The sequence below is a fragment of the Sus scrofa genome, chromosome 13 (assembly GCF_054392235.1).
Source record: "Sus scrofa isolate SSC_HxYL_T2T_F1_AM1 chromosome 13, Sscrofa_HxYL_maternal_Yorkshire_Landrace_v2.0, whole genome shotgun sequence".
NCBI lineage: Eukaryota > Metazoa > Chordata > Mammalia > Artiodactyla > Suidae > Sus > Sus scrofa.
Genome location: NC_139395.1, coordinates 98,143,259 through 98,158,624, shown reverse-complemented (window position 1 = coordinate 98,158,624; position 15,366 = coordinate 98,143,259). Strand labels below are relative to the sequence as shown.

Sequence of the window (15,366 nt, the reverse complement as noted above, 5' to 3'; positions counted from 1 at the left end):
CAGTGCCACACAGCAGGATCTCGTTGCTAACCCATTCCAAAGACAATAGTCTGCATCTATTAACCCCAAGTTCCCAATCCATCCCGCTCCCTTCCCCTTGGCAACCACAAGTCTATTCTCTGTTCTTTTCTTAAAAGCCATGAATTGTTCTGGATCTGGTTCTAAATAATATTTATGTGGATGTATTCATATGTAAAAAAATCGTCAAGCCATATTTAAGAACAGGGCACTGTATGCACTTTACTCTGCGCATCTTAATACCTCAATAAACAAGTGAAAAAAAAAAACTTCTAGGAGCTCCCTGGTAGCTCAGCAGCTTAAGAATCCAGTACTGTTGTCACTGCTGTGGCATGGGTTTGATCCTTAGCCCAGGAATTTCCATGTGCCATGGGGATGGCCAAAAAAAAAAAAAAAAAAAAAAAAAAAATTCATGGGGATAGACATCAGAGAAGTGGTTACCTCTGGGGAGAAAAGGTTATTGTTTGAGGCATGTAGGAGCGACTCGGGGTAACAGAAATGCTATATTTTGATTTGGTTGGCAGCTGCATGGATGCAGCTCCATGATGTATATACATGTGAAAACTCACTGAGCTGCGCATGTGAGATGTAGCACTTTGCTAAATGCATGTTATATCTCAGTAAAAAAGGTTTCTTTTTTTTTTTTAATGATGACGTGATTTCATTAGAATGGACAGGAAGAAATAGAATTAAGGAGTAGTACCTTTCAGAAAAATAAAGGCAGCAGTTAGAAAGTACAGCCTTCACCACTAAAGTTCCCTGGTGGGAAAAGGTTAGGAAAAATATATATACAATGAGTAGGATAAGTGTGAATATATTGGTAGAGGAAAATCCATTTAGAAAGGAAAAGAAGCAAGAGGAAAATTAATAGATTCAGATCTCAAAGGAAGAAAGAGGGGGGAAGTTACATTGAGATTTAGTTTTTTTTTTTTTGTTTTTTTTTTTTGTCTTTTTAGGGCCACCGTGTGGCATATGGAAGTTCCCAGGTTAGGGGTCAAATCGGTGCTGCAGCTGCCAGCATACACCCAGCCCCAGCCACATCAAATCCAAGCCGCATCTGTGACCTACACCACAACTCATGGCAATGCTGGATCTTCAACCCACTGAGTGAGGACAGACATCAAACCCTATCCCTCATGGATACTAGCTGGATTCGTTACTGCTGAACCATGACGGGAACCCCCTACACATTGAGTTTTTATCAAAAATTTTTTATCAATTACCAAAAATTTAAAAAGCACAGTTCTAATGATGTTAATATGAACAAAAGGGACTTGGTCAAAGGTCTTTAGGCATCTTGATCCTGAGAAGCAAGCTCAGCATGGGACAAGCCATCTCCTCTTAGGAGTTCATGTGACTCTGGATTTCCCACTGGGCAACACTCCAGTGATTCTATCAGATCAAGCAAATCAGGTGCTGTGTTCTACTAGTCACTTGGTGGCTTGATCAGAGATGAATCAGGAATTTCAGCTCCTTCAAATGGAAAGTCCTTGCAATAAACCCCTCCACCATCCCTAAAATGGGACTAATGAAAACCCACCTCACCAGTCAGGATGAAAAATCCATTCTGAGGTCACGATTAAATACATTCAATGCTGAAATATAAACAACTTCATTTTGGTATTTCTTTCTTTATTTTTTTCTTGGCCATGCCTGCTGCATGTAGAAGTTCCTGGGCCAAGGACTGAATCTGAACCACAGCAGCGACCAGAGCCACAGCAGTGACAGCACTGGATTTTTAACCTGCCAAGCCACCAGGGAACTCCTATTTTGCTGTATCTAACCTCTGTGGTACACTGTACCTGACCCATAGTAAAAACTCATTGATTTCAATAATTCTAGGATTTTTCATTCTGACATCTCTGAAATTAAGAGGCATTTCAAATCTGACAGCACATTATAATTTAGTATATTTCCCCTTGGTGGCACATAGAGCAATGGTGTGAATTACAATACATGGCATCTTGGAGTTGATGAAATACAGGACTTGTTGAATGAACCAATGACTGAAAGATTTGGAGCAGGTGATTGGTTACCTGAATAAGAATGCTGTGTGCCCTCACTGGAAATGGATGAAGTTCCTCCAATAGCAGTAATCCCTTCTTTTTTATTAATTATTTTTCTGAATGTTTTGCTGATGTCTTTGCTTTTTAACTCTTGCATTAGCTGGAATGGGACAGAAGTAAAGTTGACTCAATTAGATAACCATTAAAATTCTTGCAACATAATGAGTAGTTATTTATTCAGAATGACATCAAATTACTTTCAATACTAATCAGTTGTTCTTGCACTTATTGCTTGTGTACAAAGACAACTCTCATCATTCTGTAAGAACAGGAAATGGACCAATGTTTGCACCCCCAACCTATAATTAAGCTCAAATTGAACGCATTTGAAATTATTCTTCTAGACTTGCTATGATCTTTTGTACTGAAAACTAAAGAAGAACTAGCTACATCACAAAGATTTTAGATGCCTCAATGAAGGTAATTTCCCATCTGAACAACTCAAATGCATACATGCTAAAGAAGGCAGCTTTTGTAGAATATTCCATGAGCTTAGAGAAACACCCCCCCCCCCCCCCCCCCGCCAGTCACTCTGTCACTGACCACTATAGAGCCTGGCTAGATTGAATTTAATCAGTTTTCCCCACAGCAGCCAGAGCAAGTTTTTACAAATGTAAATCTCATCATGTCACTTCACATGATCTTCCTCCCACATCACTGGCTTCCCATTGGCTCTCAGGATAAAAACAAAAATCCTACAAGACCCTGATGACCTGACCTTGACTCATTCCTCTGGCTGCATTCCTTACCCTTAGCATCCCAGCTCTGGCCCTATTGATGTTTTTTTTCAAGTGTTAACCATCTCTAAGGCCATCAAGCCTCTACAGAGGCAGACACCTCTGCCTGCCTCACACATTACTCACTTTCCCACCCTACTGCTTTGCCTTGATCTATTTAACATCATCCTTCAGATGGCAGCTGGGACAGTGCTTCTGTTTCCCCAAACCCCTGAGTTCCCTAGCCTCCCCACCAAGTTCAATTCCTCTTAACACAAACTTTCAAGGGAACTGTTCTGCTCTGTCATAGCATTTGTCACAGTTCTCCTTTATCCATCTGGGTGATTCTGTCTTCCCCACCACCTGTAAATTCCATGCAAGCTGGGGCTACACTTATCTCTCTCTTTTTTTAGGGCCACACTCGCAACATATGCCAGACTAGGGGTTGAATCGGAGCTACAGCTGCCAGCCACAGCCACAGCCACAGCCACAGCCACAGCCACAGCCACAGGGTATCCAAGCTGCATCTGCAACCTACACTGCAGCTCACAGCAACCTTGGACCCTTAACCCACTGAGCAAGGCCAGGGATCCAACCCACGTCAAAATGGATGCTAGTCAGATTCATTTCTGCTGCACATAACGGAAACTCCAAGCTACATCTCTTTTTGTTCATCCCATTATTCACGCAGGCAGAAAGGAGCTCAAATATTAGCTACCTGAGTAAAGAATGCAAAAGCAGATTATTTGTATCTCATAATTATTTATTCAATGGTATGGAAATATTTTACATACAGTCAGAAAGCATTTAACGCAACTAGAGTTATAGTAGGTCATGAATGATTATTATCTACACCTGACTTCAATTCCAATAATTTGGGAGTATTTTTTCCTTTGTTTTCTGAATTATTTGTGGAAATTGTTGTTGTTATTCATCATCATCATCATTTTAAAGAAGTGCTTTTTCTTGTCTCTGAAGCTAAATTTAACCAGAGAGCAACAATATGACTAAATTAGTAATTACTAAATTACTAATTAAATTTCTCAATTACTAAATGAGACATTACTAAATTAGTAATTAGTAATTATATTACTAAAATTCTGCTTGAAGCAAGACAATCAGTAGCCGGGAGAGGATTTAGATTACTTACTGACACAAACTCTTCAAAACTGATTTTGCCGTCTTTGTTGTTGTCAGCAACTGTTAGAATTTTCTCCACAATCTCGCGAACCTTGTAGCCAGGCAGAGGAAGGCTTGCTTCCTTAAACAGGTCCTGGAGTTCATAGTCACTGACATACCCACTGTTGTCAATATCTATAAAGATAAATTATAAACTATCAGTTATCACTTGTAACTTACTGGAGATGTGCGCTCAGACGGCTGTTTGGGAGATTCACAGGCATGCAGGACCTTTCACGTTTGTTTCTCAAGTGGCAGTAACCTTTTCTCCTGCATCTGAATTATACAAAGTATGCTATACACTTTATCTAAAAACTCATATTTGACGAACTTTACCCCCCTAGATTTAGGGCTGCCATAGGTACTTTAAGTGTATAGTAGGGACACTGTGCTGATAGATGAAAAAACTCAAGTTTAGCGTGTGACTACGTTTCACAGAATTAAGCATGGGGAAGTCTCAGATATCTAGAAGAAATACGGCAGCAACAGTCATAAGAGAACACCCACTTAGACTTTGGCTTCTTCATGGAATTTACAAAACAGATCTGCTGGCTCCACATTCCATATAAAATAGGTACATCACATAAAATACACATAAAGCACTTCTGTTCTCCATTTCACTTGGTGGCAGTTCTGTTTCACCTGTCAATAATTCATTGCTTCTTCATTATGTATTTATGATACCATTATGTAGGCTGAATCATGTTTGTTGTCATTTTGAGATTAGGTGTTCAAGAAATAACTTCACACCCACATTTAGACTTTTGGAAATAGGTTTCCAGATATTTTCCATTGTCACCGAGGTGCCCTTCCCTGAGTTTTCCCTAGAGACTGGATACCAATTCTTGACACAGAAACAAAGGCAACACAAATCAGTTCTGGCCAGAGTTGGCAACAGGGCTTTGGACTGTTTGATTAGTTGCTTGGATCCCCCTTGTACAGGCTCTCTTTACTCATCTGGTAGTAATTGCTTTGCTCCCTATATTTCTTCTTCCTTTCAGTTAAAAGAGCTGTCAGCACTATTACTAAACTAATGAGAAAGACAGAAATCTTTATTTTAAACACTCATATACACAAAGTTTTAGAATTAATACTGTTTAGAATGATGGAAAATTTCTAAATAGAATCTACCAAGAACCAAAATAGTGCTATACTCTCAAAAGTCAGCTAGGAAGCTAAATTGCTTGATATTAAAATAATTGCTTTCTTTGAATGTAGAGTAAAAATCTCATGATTTATTATATCACCCGTTCAGAACTGTTTCCTATAATTCTGAAACAGATAAACAGACAATGTAGTCTTAGATTTATAATAGCACTGTGGTGGTGATTATTTAAAAATAAACAAGATCAAGAAAAAGTTACTGACTTGCTAACCATCATGCTAAATTAGCATTAAAAGTTAGGGCTCTGAAGATGGAAAGATATGTGTTTAAGTTCCAGTTGCATCCCTACAACCTCTGTGGTTTGGGTGTAACATGACAAGAAATAACAGATACCAGTTAATGAGCACATATTCTGTACCAAGTGATTTGTTAAAAATTTGACTTACCACATGAAATCCTTACAACAACTCTGAGGTAGTTAATAATATTATTCTACCTTTAAAGATGAGGAAATGAAGGCTTAGATTAAATAGCCATGAAGATCCAGTTTAAAAATAAACAAGACTTTCCAACAACTCACCAACTAACAATGTGATTTTTAAATGGGCAAAAAGACTTGAACAGGTATTTCTCCAAAGAAGGTACACAAATAGACAATAAGCACAAGAAAAGACATTCAACATCACTAATCATTGGGGAAATACAAATCAAAAGCATAATGAGATATCATTTTATACTCATGAGGATGGCTATTATAAAAACAAACAAAAACAGACTGGCATGGAACTGAAGCCTTTGTGCATGGCTGGTGAGAAGGTAGAATGAAATAAAAAAAAAAAAAAAAAAAAAAAAAAGGAGTTCCCGTCGTGGCGCAGTGGTTAACGAATCCGACTAGGAATCATGAGGTTGCGGGTTTGGTCCCTGCCCTTGCTCAATGGGTTAACGATCCGGCGTTGCCGTGAGCTGTGGTGTAGGTTGCAGACGCGGCTCGGATCCCGCGTTGCTGTGGCTCTGGCGAAGGCCGGTGGCTACAGCTCCGATTCGACCCCTAGCCTGGGAACCTCCATATGCCGCAGGAGCGGCCCAAGAAATAGCAACAACAACAACAACAAAAAAAGACAAAAAAGAAAAAAGAAAAAAAAAAAAAAAAAAAGGAGGTAGAATGTTTGGCAGTGCCTCAGAAAATTAAACACAGAATTATATGATCCAGCAAGTTCACTTCTGCGTATATAACAAAAATAACTGAAAAGAGACACTTGAACAGATACCCGTACATCCACGTTCAGAGCAACATTATTCACAGTAGCCAAAAGGCAAAAACAACTCAGAAGCCCATCAACAGATGAGGGGATAAGCAAAATGTAGTAGACATTCAATGGAATATTATTCAGTCTCAAAAAGTAAGGAAAGTCTGACAGAGGCTACAACATGGATCGACCTTGAAGAGATGCTAAGTGAAATCAGCTAGTCACAGAGAAACAAATATAGGACTCCACTTATATGAGGTACCTAGAGTAGCCAACTTTATAGAGACAGAACGTAGGAGTTCCCGTCATGGCGCAGTGGTTAAAGAATCCGACTAAGAACAATGAGGTTGCGGGTTCGATCCCTGGCTCTTGCTCAGTGGATTAAGGATACGGCGTTGCCGTGAGATGTGGTATAGGTCACAGATACAGCTCGGATCTGGCGTTGCTGTGGCTCTGATTAGACCCCTAGCCTGGGAACCTCCATGTGCCACCGGAGTGGTCCTAGAAAAGACAAAAATACCAAAAAGAAAAAAAGAATAGTGGTAGTCCCAAAGGGCTTTAGGGGGAGAGGGGAGGCTGATTGTTGGGGAGTAAATCTTTAATAGTGTTTAATGAGTATAATTTCAGTTTGGAAAAATGAAACAGTTCTAGAAATAAAGGGTGCTGATGGTTGCACAACAATGTGAATGTACTTAATGTCATTGAATTATACACTTAAAAGTGGTTAAAATGGGAGTTCCCTCATGGTTCCATGGGTTAAGGACCTGATGTTGTCACTGCTGTGGCTTCGGTCGCTGCTGTGACACAGGTTCAGTCCCTGGCCCAGGAACTTCCACATGCTGCAGGTATGGCCAAAATAATGGTTAAAATGGTAAATTTTATTTTATGTATATTTAACCACAATTTTAAAAAAATAGAAATATTTTAACTTCTTACTTCTCCCTAGAGACTCACAAATATATCCCATCTAGCAAGGCTGGATGGGCATATCCCTCTGCCTCTGAGAAAAGCTGTTGGGTACCAATTAGCAGAGGATCACTGAGTTCATGAGTAGCAATTTATCTCATAAGTAAAGTAAGGAAGTATATATTCTGCTAGTGTTAGCACTTCCCTCACACAGAGCGAATCATCTTGCTATCAGAATTTTTCCATTGATGAATTATTTATTCCAAATATCATTAAATAAATATTGTAAGATTATATGTCCATGAGTCATAAAGATTCAAGTTGGTGTGTGAAAGAAAATAGACTCCTAATTCATTCATTTTTACTAAGACCTAGATAGCACTTTTATTCAGGCTGCCAAACTGCACCTATAAAATAACAAAAAATACCAAACTAGGAGATAACACTTTTATTACTGCCTCTGTTTCAGTGCTCGAAATGAGCAGAACATTCAATAATTGCTCAATTTTTGTCTTGAAAGGATTCTGTGCACTGCAAACAATGCTCCATAAAATGTATTTTTAACAAAAACTTCTTAGAAATTATGCCATACTCATGCTATACTCTACGGATGAATACACCACCTGTATAATAAAGACCAAGACCACAACATTCATCACAAACCTAAGGTGGCCATTATGCAGACTGTATGCTGAAGGTCTGAGTTATTCCGGAAACAGCTATGCTGGGGGAAATGGAAAGGCCTGGTCAGTCACAGAATGAACTTTATTTCACAGCAATGGTTTGCAAGTCATGAGCTTCCTGAAAGTTTTACTTTTTAAAAACTTAATTCTTTTGGAGTTCCCTGTGGTGCAGGGAGTTAAGGATCAGTGTTGTCACTGCTATGGTTCAGGTCGCTGCTATGGCTTGAGTTCAATCCCTGGCTCAGGAACTTTCACATGCTGTGGTGAGGCCAAAAAGAAAAAAAAAAAAAAAAAACCTTAAATCTTTCTTTACCTTGGTCTCTAAAACTCATTCTACCCTGCATTTCCTCTATATTAATTTTAGTCTAATGACTAAATGATTATTTATTTATTATTATTTAGACTAATAATTATTCACCAGGTATGTGAGGAATACTGGCACAAGACCAACTGTGATCATGCCACCCTCCCTGGTCTACCATCTGACTGTTTTTCACGGAGTGCTCTGATGCTCTAGGGAGAGAGCCCATGGAGGCAGAGGCAAGGAGGGCGGTGTCAGTCAATGTCCCAATGTCTGCTCCCTGTGCTCTTCTTTCACCAGCTGCCCTTTCCACATGTATTTGTGTGCAGATCAGAGCAAAAGACAGTTCTTATAGTATCTTGGTTTGCCACAGGTTTCCTAAGAGCAAAATGCAGAAGAACTGTGATCCAAAAGACGATGGGGGAATTTTTTTGAAAGAAAAAGACAAAGCTGTGAAAATGAGGCCCTAAAGGCAGAAACAGCGAATGGCTTTAAAAGTGAATGAAGAAATAGAAGACAGATGGCTTTTAAAAACATCACTGAGATTTTTAAAATGATGCATGGGGGAGAAGGAAAATAAGACATATGGCCTTTAAAAACAATTATCAAGATTTAAAAATATTCTGACATAGTCACATGTCAGAATGTGTTATTGCTCATGACAAACACATGGAGGCCAGAGTTCAGTTTACAGACAAGGAAGTATTTCTATATTTTTTTTTCCTGTAATGAGGAGATTGTGTTAAGCATATCCAGTTACACTGTCATTCATTAACCTGGATTATTCTCTGCAAAGAAATGGTCAAAGAATTCAAAGTCCAATTCTCCCAGAAATTCAAGCCAGTCTTAGTTTAATCTTTTAGAAGAAACAAAGAATCCAGCGACACCAAGATGGGGGAAAAAAAAAAAAAGAATAAAACTGGGGGTTAATGGGTGGTGTTAGAAGCAATGATGGGTTTTGTTTCCTTCATGGAAGACTGATATTGAGCAGAATGGTAACAGTGTATTTAGATTTTCTCAAGCATACCTATTTTATTAAATGCTTCTTGTAGTTCTTCCAGCTCCTCCCGAGAAATGGTGGTGGTACTGTTCTCCATCTCTGAATAGGAAAGACTATCTTCAGGTCTTTATATCTGGAAAAAGCAATGTTGGAAAAAGAATGTTAGTCCTATGGAAACATCTATCTAAGCAATAACAGAGCATACAAGCGGTAAAATATCTAGAAGAAATTGCCTAAGAGGTCTTGCTGACAAGAACAAATAGGAATAGATCCCTGGGTAACACTCTTGCCAGCACAGGTCAGCCAGACAATAACTGAGATTCAGTAAAGGGAAGGAAGAAAAACACCAGTTTTTCATACCCTGTGCTTATCCAGGGCATAGGCACTTCTCAATGGCTTGTATAATTTTCACTTACATTTGACCCTACCATTTTCGTAAAATAAGCATTTCACGTTAAGAAAAGTATAGTATTTACAAATGTAAAGTATGTGGTCAGAAAGTAAAAATTTAGGACATGAATAAATGTCCACAAAAAGAATAAGTTAGAGCCTGATCATCTTGGGATGGAGCTTGTGGCTCCAAAGTTCAGCGTTAAAATATTCAACCACTGCCTCCTCCTCTCCCTTTTCCTGTGTTCACTGGGGTGCATGTATCTTTTCAAATTAGCGCTTCTGTTTTTTTTTTTTCCAGATACAGACCCAGGAGTAAAACTGCTGGGTCATATGGTAGATACAGTTCTAGTTTTTTGCAAAACTTTCATACTGTTTTCCATAGTGGTTGCCAAATGTACATTCCCACCAACAGTGTACAAGGGTTCCCTTTTTCTCCCATCCTCGCCAACATTTGTTATTTGTTGTCTTTTTGATGATAGGCATTCTGACAGGTGTGAGGTGATATCAAATTGTGGTTTTGATTTGCATTTCCCTGATAATTAGCAATGTTGAGCATCTTTTCATGCACCTGTTGGCCATGTGCATTTCTACTTTGGAAAAACATGTATTCAGTTCTTCTGCCCATTTTTTAATGGGGTTGTCTGCTTTTTGATGTTGAGTTGTATGAGCTGTTTATATATATCGGATATTAACCCCTTATTGGTCACATTATTGGCAAATATTTTCTCCCATTCACTAGGTTGCAAAATGACAGATTTCTATTACTTATTCTGGGGCCTGATTCTAACTAAATCTTTTGGTTTTAAATACACACACACACACACATGCACGCGCACTCGCGTGCACACACACACACACACCATTGTCCACTATTTAATTCTATATTGGTTTTAAAAAATCTGAGGAGATCAAGTCAGTGGAGTAGGAAAAAGGCAGTAAATGGAATTCTTACCCCCCAGATACAGTTTTTTTAAAGTAAGCATTAAATACATATTCACATTTTATTGAATTCTCACTTTTAGAATGTTTTTACTGTATTTAAAACTATTTATAGGCATACTTTGTGTTGAAAGAGATTAAAGAGTCCTCTTAGGATTTTTAAGAATAACTCCCAGCCTGCAAATGCTAATTCTGTCGTGGCTGGCTTTGAATCTCTGTGGTTTTGGTCATCCTGCAAATCCTTTCTCATAATCAAAATGGTTCCTATGCCTTGCCTCAAGTTTTAAAAATAGTGGTCCAATTTTAGCATTTACATGCCACAGAAAGGCTGCAAATTAACAGTCCTTGTGTTGACCTTGAATTTGAAAAGATAAATATACCTGGGTTCTATTCTTTGTTCCAACCTATTCAAATTTATGTCATTTGTTAATTACATAAAATATTTGTATTCTCCCACAATCAGGCAAAAACAGCATATAAACTAACTAAAAAAGAAATTTACTTAAATAACATAAGTATAAAGAAGTTATTTCAAGTTCTTTAGTATTTAAATGAAACAAATAGAAAAAAAAAAAAAAGAACCATCTTTAAGATACATTCTTGGAGTTCCGTCGTGGCGCAGTGGAAATGAATCCAACTAGGAACCATGAGGTTGAGGGTTCAATCCCTGGCCTTGCTGAGTGGGGCAAGGATCGGCATTGCCATGAGCTGTGGTGTAGGTCGCGGACGTGGCTCAGATCCCGTGTTGCTGTGGCTGTGGTGTAGGCCAGCTGCTATAGCTCCAATTAGACCCCTAGCCTGGGAACCTCCATATGCCGCGTGTACGGCCCTAAAATACAAAAAAAAAAAAAAAAAAAAAAAAAAGATATATTCTTAAAAGAACAAAGCAAGGTACAGAAAAGTATAGTTGGGGTAGGGGAGCTAAAAGTGTTGTATGTTTACAAAAACATTTCCAGAAGGAGTCAAAAAAAGGTAATATTGATTGCCTCTTTGGGGAAATGGGGATTGAAAGATACAGTGGGAAAGGGGCTTACTTTTCATTATATACTTTTTTGATCCATTTTCTTAGACTATAAGGCTACCAAAACCAAAAATATCAGAAGAACAATAGAGGTAATTGTGGTAAAACAAACCAGAAACAAAACACATACTAGTGGTCTGAAGGCATATATTACTGACTACTAATAGATACTGATAAGATGAATATATAGTACCTATATCTATATGTCACAATTTTAAGAGCACCTATATTTCCTTACAAAGCAAAAATAGTATGATTAGAGTAGTAAAATAATGTATAGCTTTCCACAAAAGCATGAAGATTTATCAGTAGAGTGGTTAATGGAAAATACATTGCCTCTTTTATAAGTATAGATTCATGCAGAAACATAGATCAATATTTTTCTAAGTTTTTGCAAAATTATAATGTCAGGATTCTTCAAAAACTAAGTATAGTATATGATGTGCCTTAAGCATTTTTACAGAGTACAATAAACTTATCAGGAGCAGAGTTCCTGTTGTGGCACAGAGGAAACAAATCCAACCAATATCCATGAGGATGCCGCTTCGATCCCTGGCCTCACTCAGTGCGTCAAGGATCTGGCATTGCCGTGAGCTGTGGTATAGGTTGCAGACACAGCTGGGATCCTACATTGCTGTGGCTGTGGTGAGGCCAGCAGCTATAGCTCCAATTTGACCCCTTGCGCCTGGGAACTTCTACATGCTGTGGTTGTGGCCCTACAAAAGCACAACAAAAAACACTTATCAGTATCAGGAGCAACACTGCTGGCTAAGAAATACAGTCATTTGATTTGAGGTATAAAAGACTGCTCTAGTTACATGATCCCCACATAAACTGCTTACTTACCATGATGTTTTTCCATGAAAAAAATGTTGCTGCCACAGTAAAGCAGCACTGATTTTTTTTTTTTTTCTTTTTAGGGCCACACCCACGGCATATGAGAGTTCCCAGGCTAGGGGTCAAATCAGAGCTACAGCTGCCAGCCTACGCCACAGCCCCAGCAATGCAGGATCCGAACTGTATCTGGACAGTTCACCACAATGCAAGGCCAGGGATTGAACCTGTGTCCTCATGGATCCTAGTCAGGTTCATTAACTGCTGAGCCATGAAGGGAACTCTGAAACAGCACTGACTTTTAAAACCTTTATGGAAGAGAACTAATTTTTGAAATAGTAGGTAACATTTTAGAAGAAAAGCCCAATGACCCTCTATCTTGTAGCCCAATATTTATCTTTCTCTCTAGGCCCACATTGAAGCGATTAATGTACTGTCCTAAGTGTTTTGTGTCTAGTTGTACTTGATCCTCACCACTCTATAAGGTAGGTACTGTTTCCATTTCATGATGGAGAAACGGATGCTTCACAGGATTGAATGACTTTCTCAAGGTCCCAAAGTGAATAACTCTCACAGTTTCCTAGCTGAGCTGTGGCAGGATGCAACTCGGTCTCATTCCTGCCTCTAGGCCAGTATGTTCTACAGTCTCCCCAATATAATGTGATATCAAATCAAACCACAAAATATGTAACTATTTGTACAATAATCATACAATAATTTGCATAATATATGAACTATATATTATATACCCCTGAAATAGTAATTTGCATTTTAAAAGAAATCAGCCTCTGTAAAATTCTTAGTAAAGTTCGGGAGGAAAAAAAATCCAGCTAAATCAATTCATATGTATTAAGCACATAACCTGGCAGTCCTGAAACACTCTAGAATACACAGTGACCAGGAGTCACTCGACAGTTTTAGAAATGAGCACATCACTATCAGGTACCTAAACACCTATCACTGAAGCACACATACCTGGATGCCTTAGACAGCTCCGAAGAGCATGGTTTCCCAAAGTCAGTCCGGAAAGATGCAGCCCAGAGGTGGCCAGGACCTCTGACCAGAGATCAACCAACACGGCAGGTTGTGCTGAATTCTTCCCATGGATTTTGACATGTGCCCTATACGTCTTCAATAATTCCAACTCTGCTTTCCTCCTCCGCATATTTTTTTAGCCCATATAATTTTAAAAAACCTTCTTTCACCAATTAAAGTCTTTTTTCCCCCTTTCCTAATCCTTAAGTATACCTTGACACAAACAAACATAAATTTGGAAAGTTAAGAAAGCATATTCTAAAAATGAACTTCTTAATTTAGATGAAATTGGATCTGATTTTTATCCTCCCTCAAATTTCTAACTTTCTTGAATCTTTTAAAGCTTTACCAGGAGTTCCTGTCATGGCTCAGCGGTTAATGAATCCAACTAGGAATGATGAGGTTTTGGGTTTGACCCCTGGCCTCGATCAGTGGGTTATGGATCCAGCGTTGCCATGAGCTATGGTCGAAGACGTGGCTTGGATCTCGCATTGCTGTGGCTCTGGCTCTGGCTGGTGGCTACAGCCCTGATTCAACCCCTAGCCTGGGAACCTCCATATGCCGAGGGAGCAGCCCAAGAAATGGCAAAAAGGCAAAAAAAAAAAAAAAAAAAAAAAAAAAAAAAAGCCTTACCAAAATTAGTCTCAACAGCCCTTTACAACTGGCAGGATATAAAGTCCTTAGGACAGTTTCAGAGAAAAAGGCCATTATAAACAGCTTTGAGACCAACGAGACTTTGATACATTTCCACAATCCCAAAAGCCCCAACTTCAAGGGGGTTTTCACTGGCTCCTTTTGACTATTCTGTTTTCCCTCCTCCTACTGTGGTCCTCGCCCAGGTCACCTGAGATTCTCAGTTCACCAAGGACTCATTGACCCAGGCCAGGCAGCCTTCCCCTAGCCTCTCCTCCAAAATTCCCTTCTTCTTTTACTCCCACCCTCTCTAGTATCATAAACAATAATGGCAAATATTTAGAGAGGACTTTCAATGGGGCTGGAACTATGCCATCCTGCTCACACACATGAGCTCACTATTTATCTGCTTTTCCACTGATGGAACAAGCATCCTCCCTTAAAATGTAAATTAGAGACTTGCAGAGATTAGGTAACCTGCCCAAGGAAGGTAGACAAAATCAAATCTGTTTCTAGTGCCCGGTCTCTTAAATTCCACATAACATTCAATTAACATCCCTCTTCTCTCACTCTAAGCATCGTAGGTAGAAAAGACTGATGACTGATGACTAATTCTCACATAAGGATGCCTGACTAATACATCCTCAAAGTGTTAATTATTTATATTTATATTTATATGTTAAGGGCAAGTACCTGTTTTCTTTAGTAGAACAATGGGCAAACACATTATTGTTTAATCAACAGAGTATTTATACATCAGTAGATTGAATAAACTAAAGCTATTTCTCAAAAACAGTAAATGGAAAAAACAAGCTGCTAAAGAATACAAATACTATGGCAATTATTATAAATTATAAAAGTACAAAATACTACATGTGTTGGTTGTGTTGCCATACATATATAGTAAAACCTAAAAACACAGGGAAATGACACAACAAATCCAGAACAGTGGTTGTCTGAGAGGTTGGTAAGGAACACAGCTGGCAGCTAGAGCTAGACCCTTTTTTTATTCAAAGACAAATTTTCAGTAACTGTGGTAAAATTTTCAGCATCTGTTCAATCTGAGCAATAACTATATGGATATAAGTTATGTTGTTTTAAACAATTCATAACATAAATTTTTTAATTTTTAAACTAAGTAAAAATAATACATGAATAATACATGAAATACATGGATTTCCCTGGTGGCACATCGGATTAAGGATCCGGCAATGTCACTGCAACAGCTTGGGTTGCTGCTGTGATGCAGGTTCGATCCCTGGCCTGGGAAATTTTGTATGCCATGGGCAT

General features: G+C 38.7%; 1 protein-coding gene across 6 annotated transcripts in view; it reads right to left on the bottom strand.

Annotated features, from left to right (window-relative positions):
- Positions 1–15,366, bottom strand: part of PLS1 (plastin 1) — a 126,345-nt gene that overhangs the window by 47,173 nt on the left and 63,806 nt on the right. For 5 of the 6 annotated variants that reach the window (XR_014824077.1, XM_021069576.2, XM_021069572.2 and 2 more), the window contains exons 2-4: positions 9,249–9,354; positions 3,951–4,114; positions 2,055–2,184 (exon numbers count right to left, since the gene is read on the bottom strand). Coding sequence is in view for 5 of the 6 variants with exons in the window: in XM_021069576.2 (XP_020925235.1) it covers positions 2,055–2,184; positions 3,951–4,114; positions 9,249–9,318 (364 nt within the window). In the remaining variant the exon portion in view is untranslated. Of the gene's footprint in view, positions 1–2,054; positions 2,185–3,950; positions 4,115–9,248; positions 11,347–11,798; positions 13,308–15,366 lie in introns of those variants that run through there. The other variant, XM_084989950.1, reaches the window with a different exon arrangement.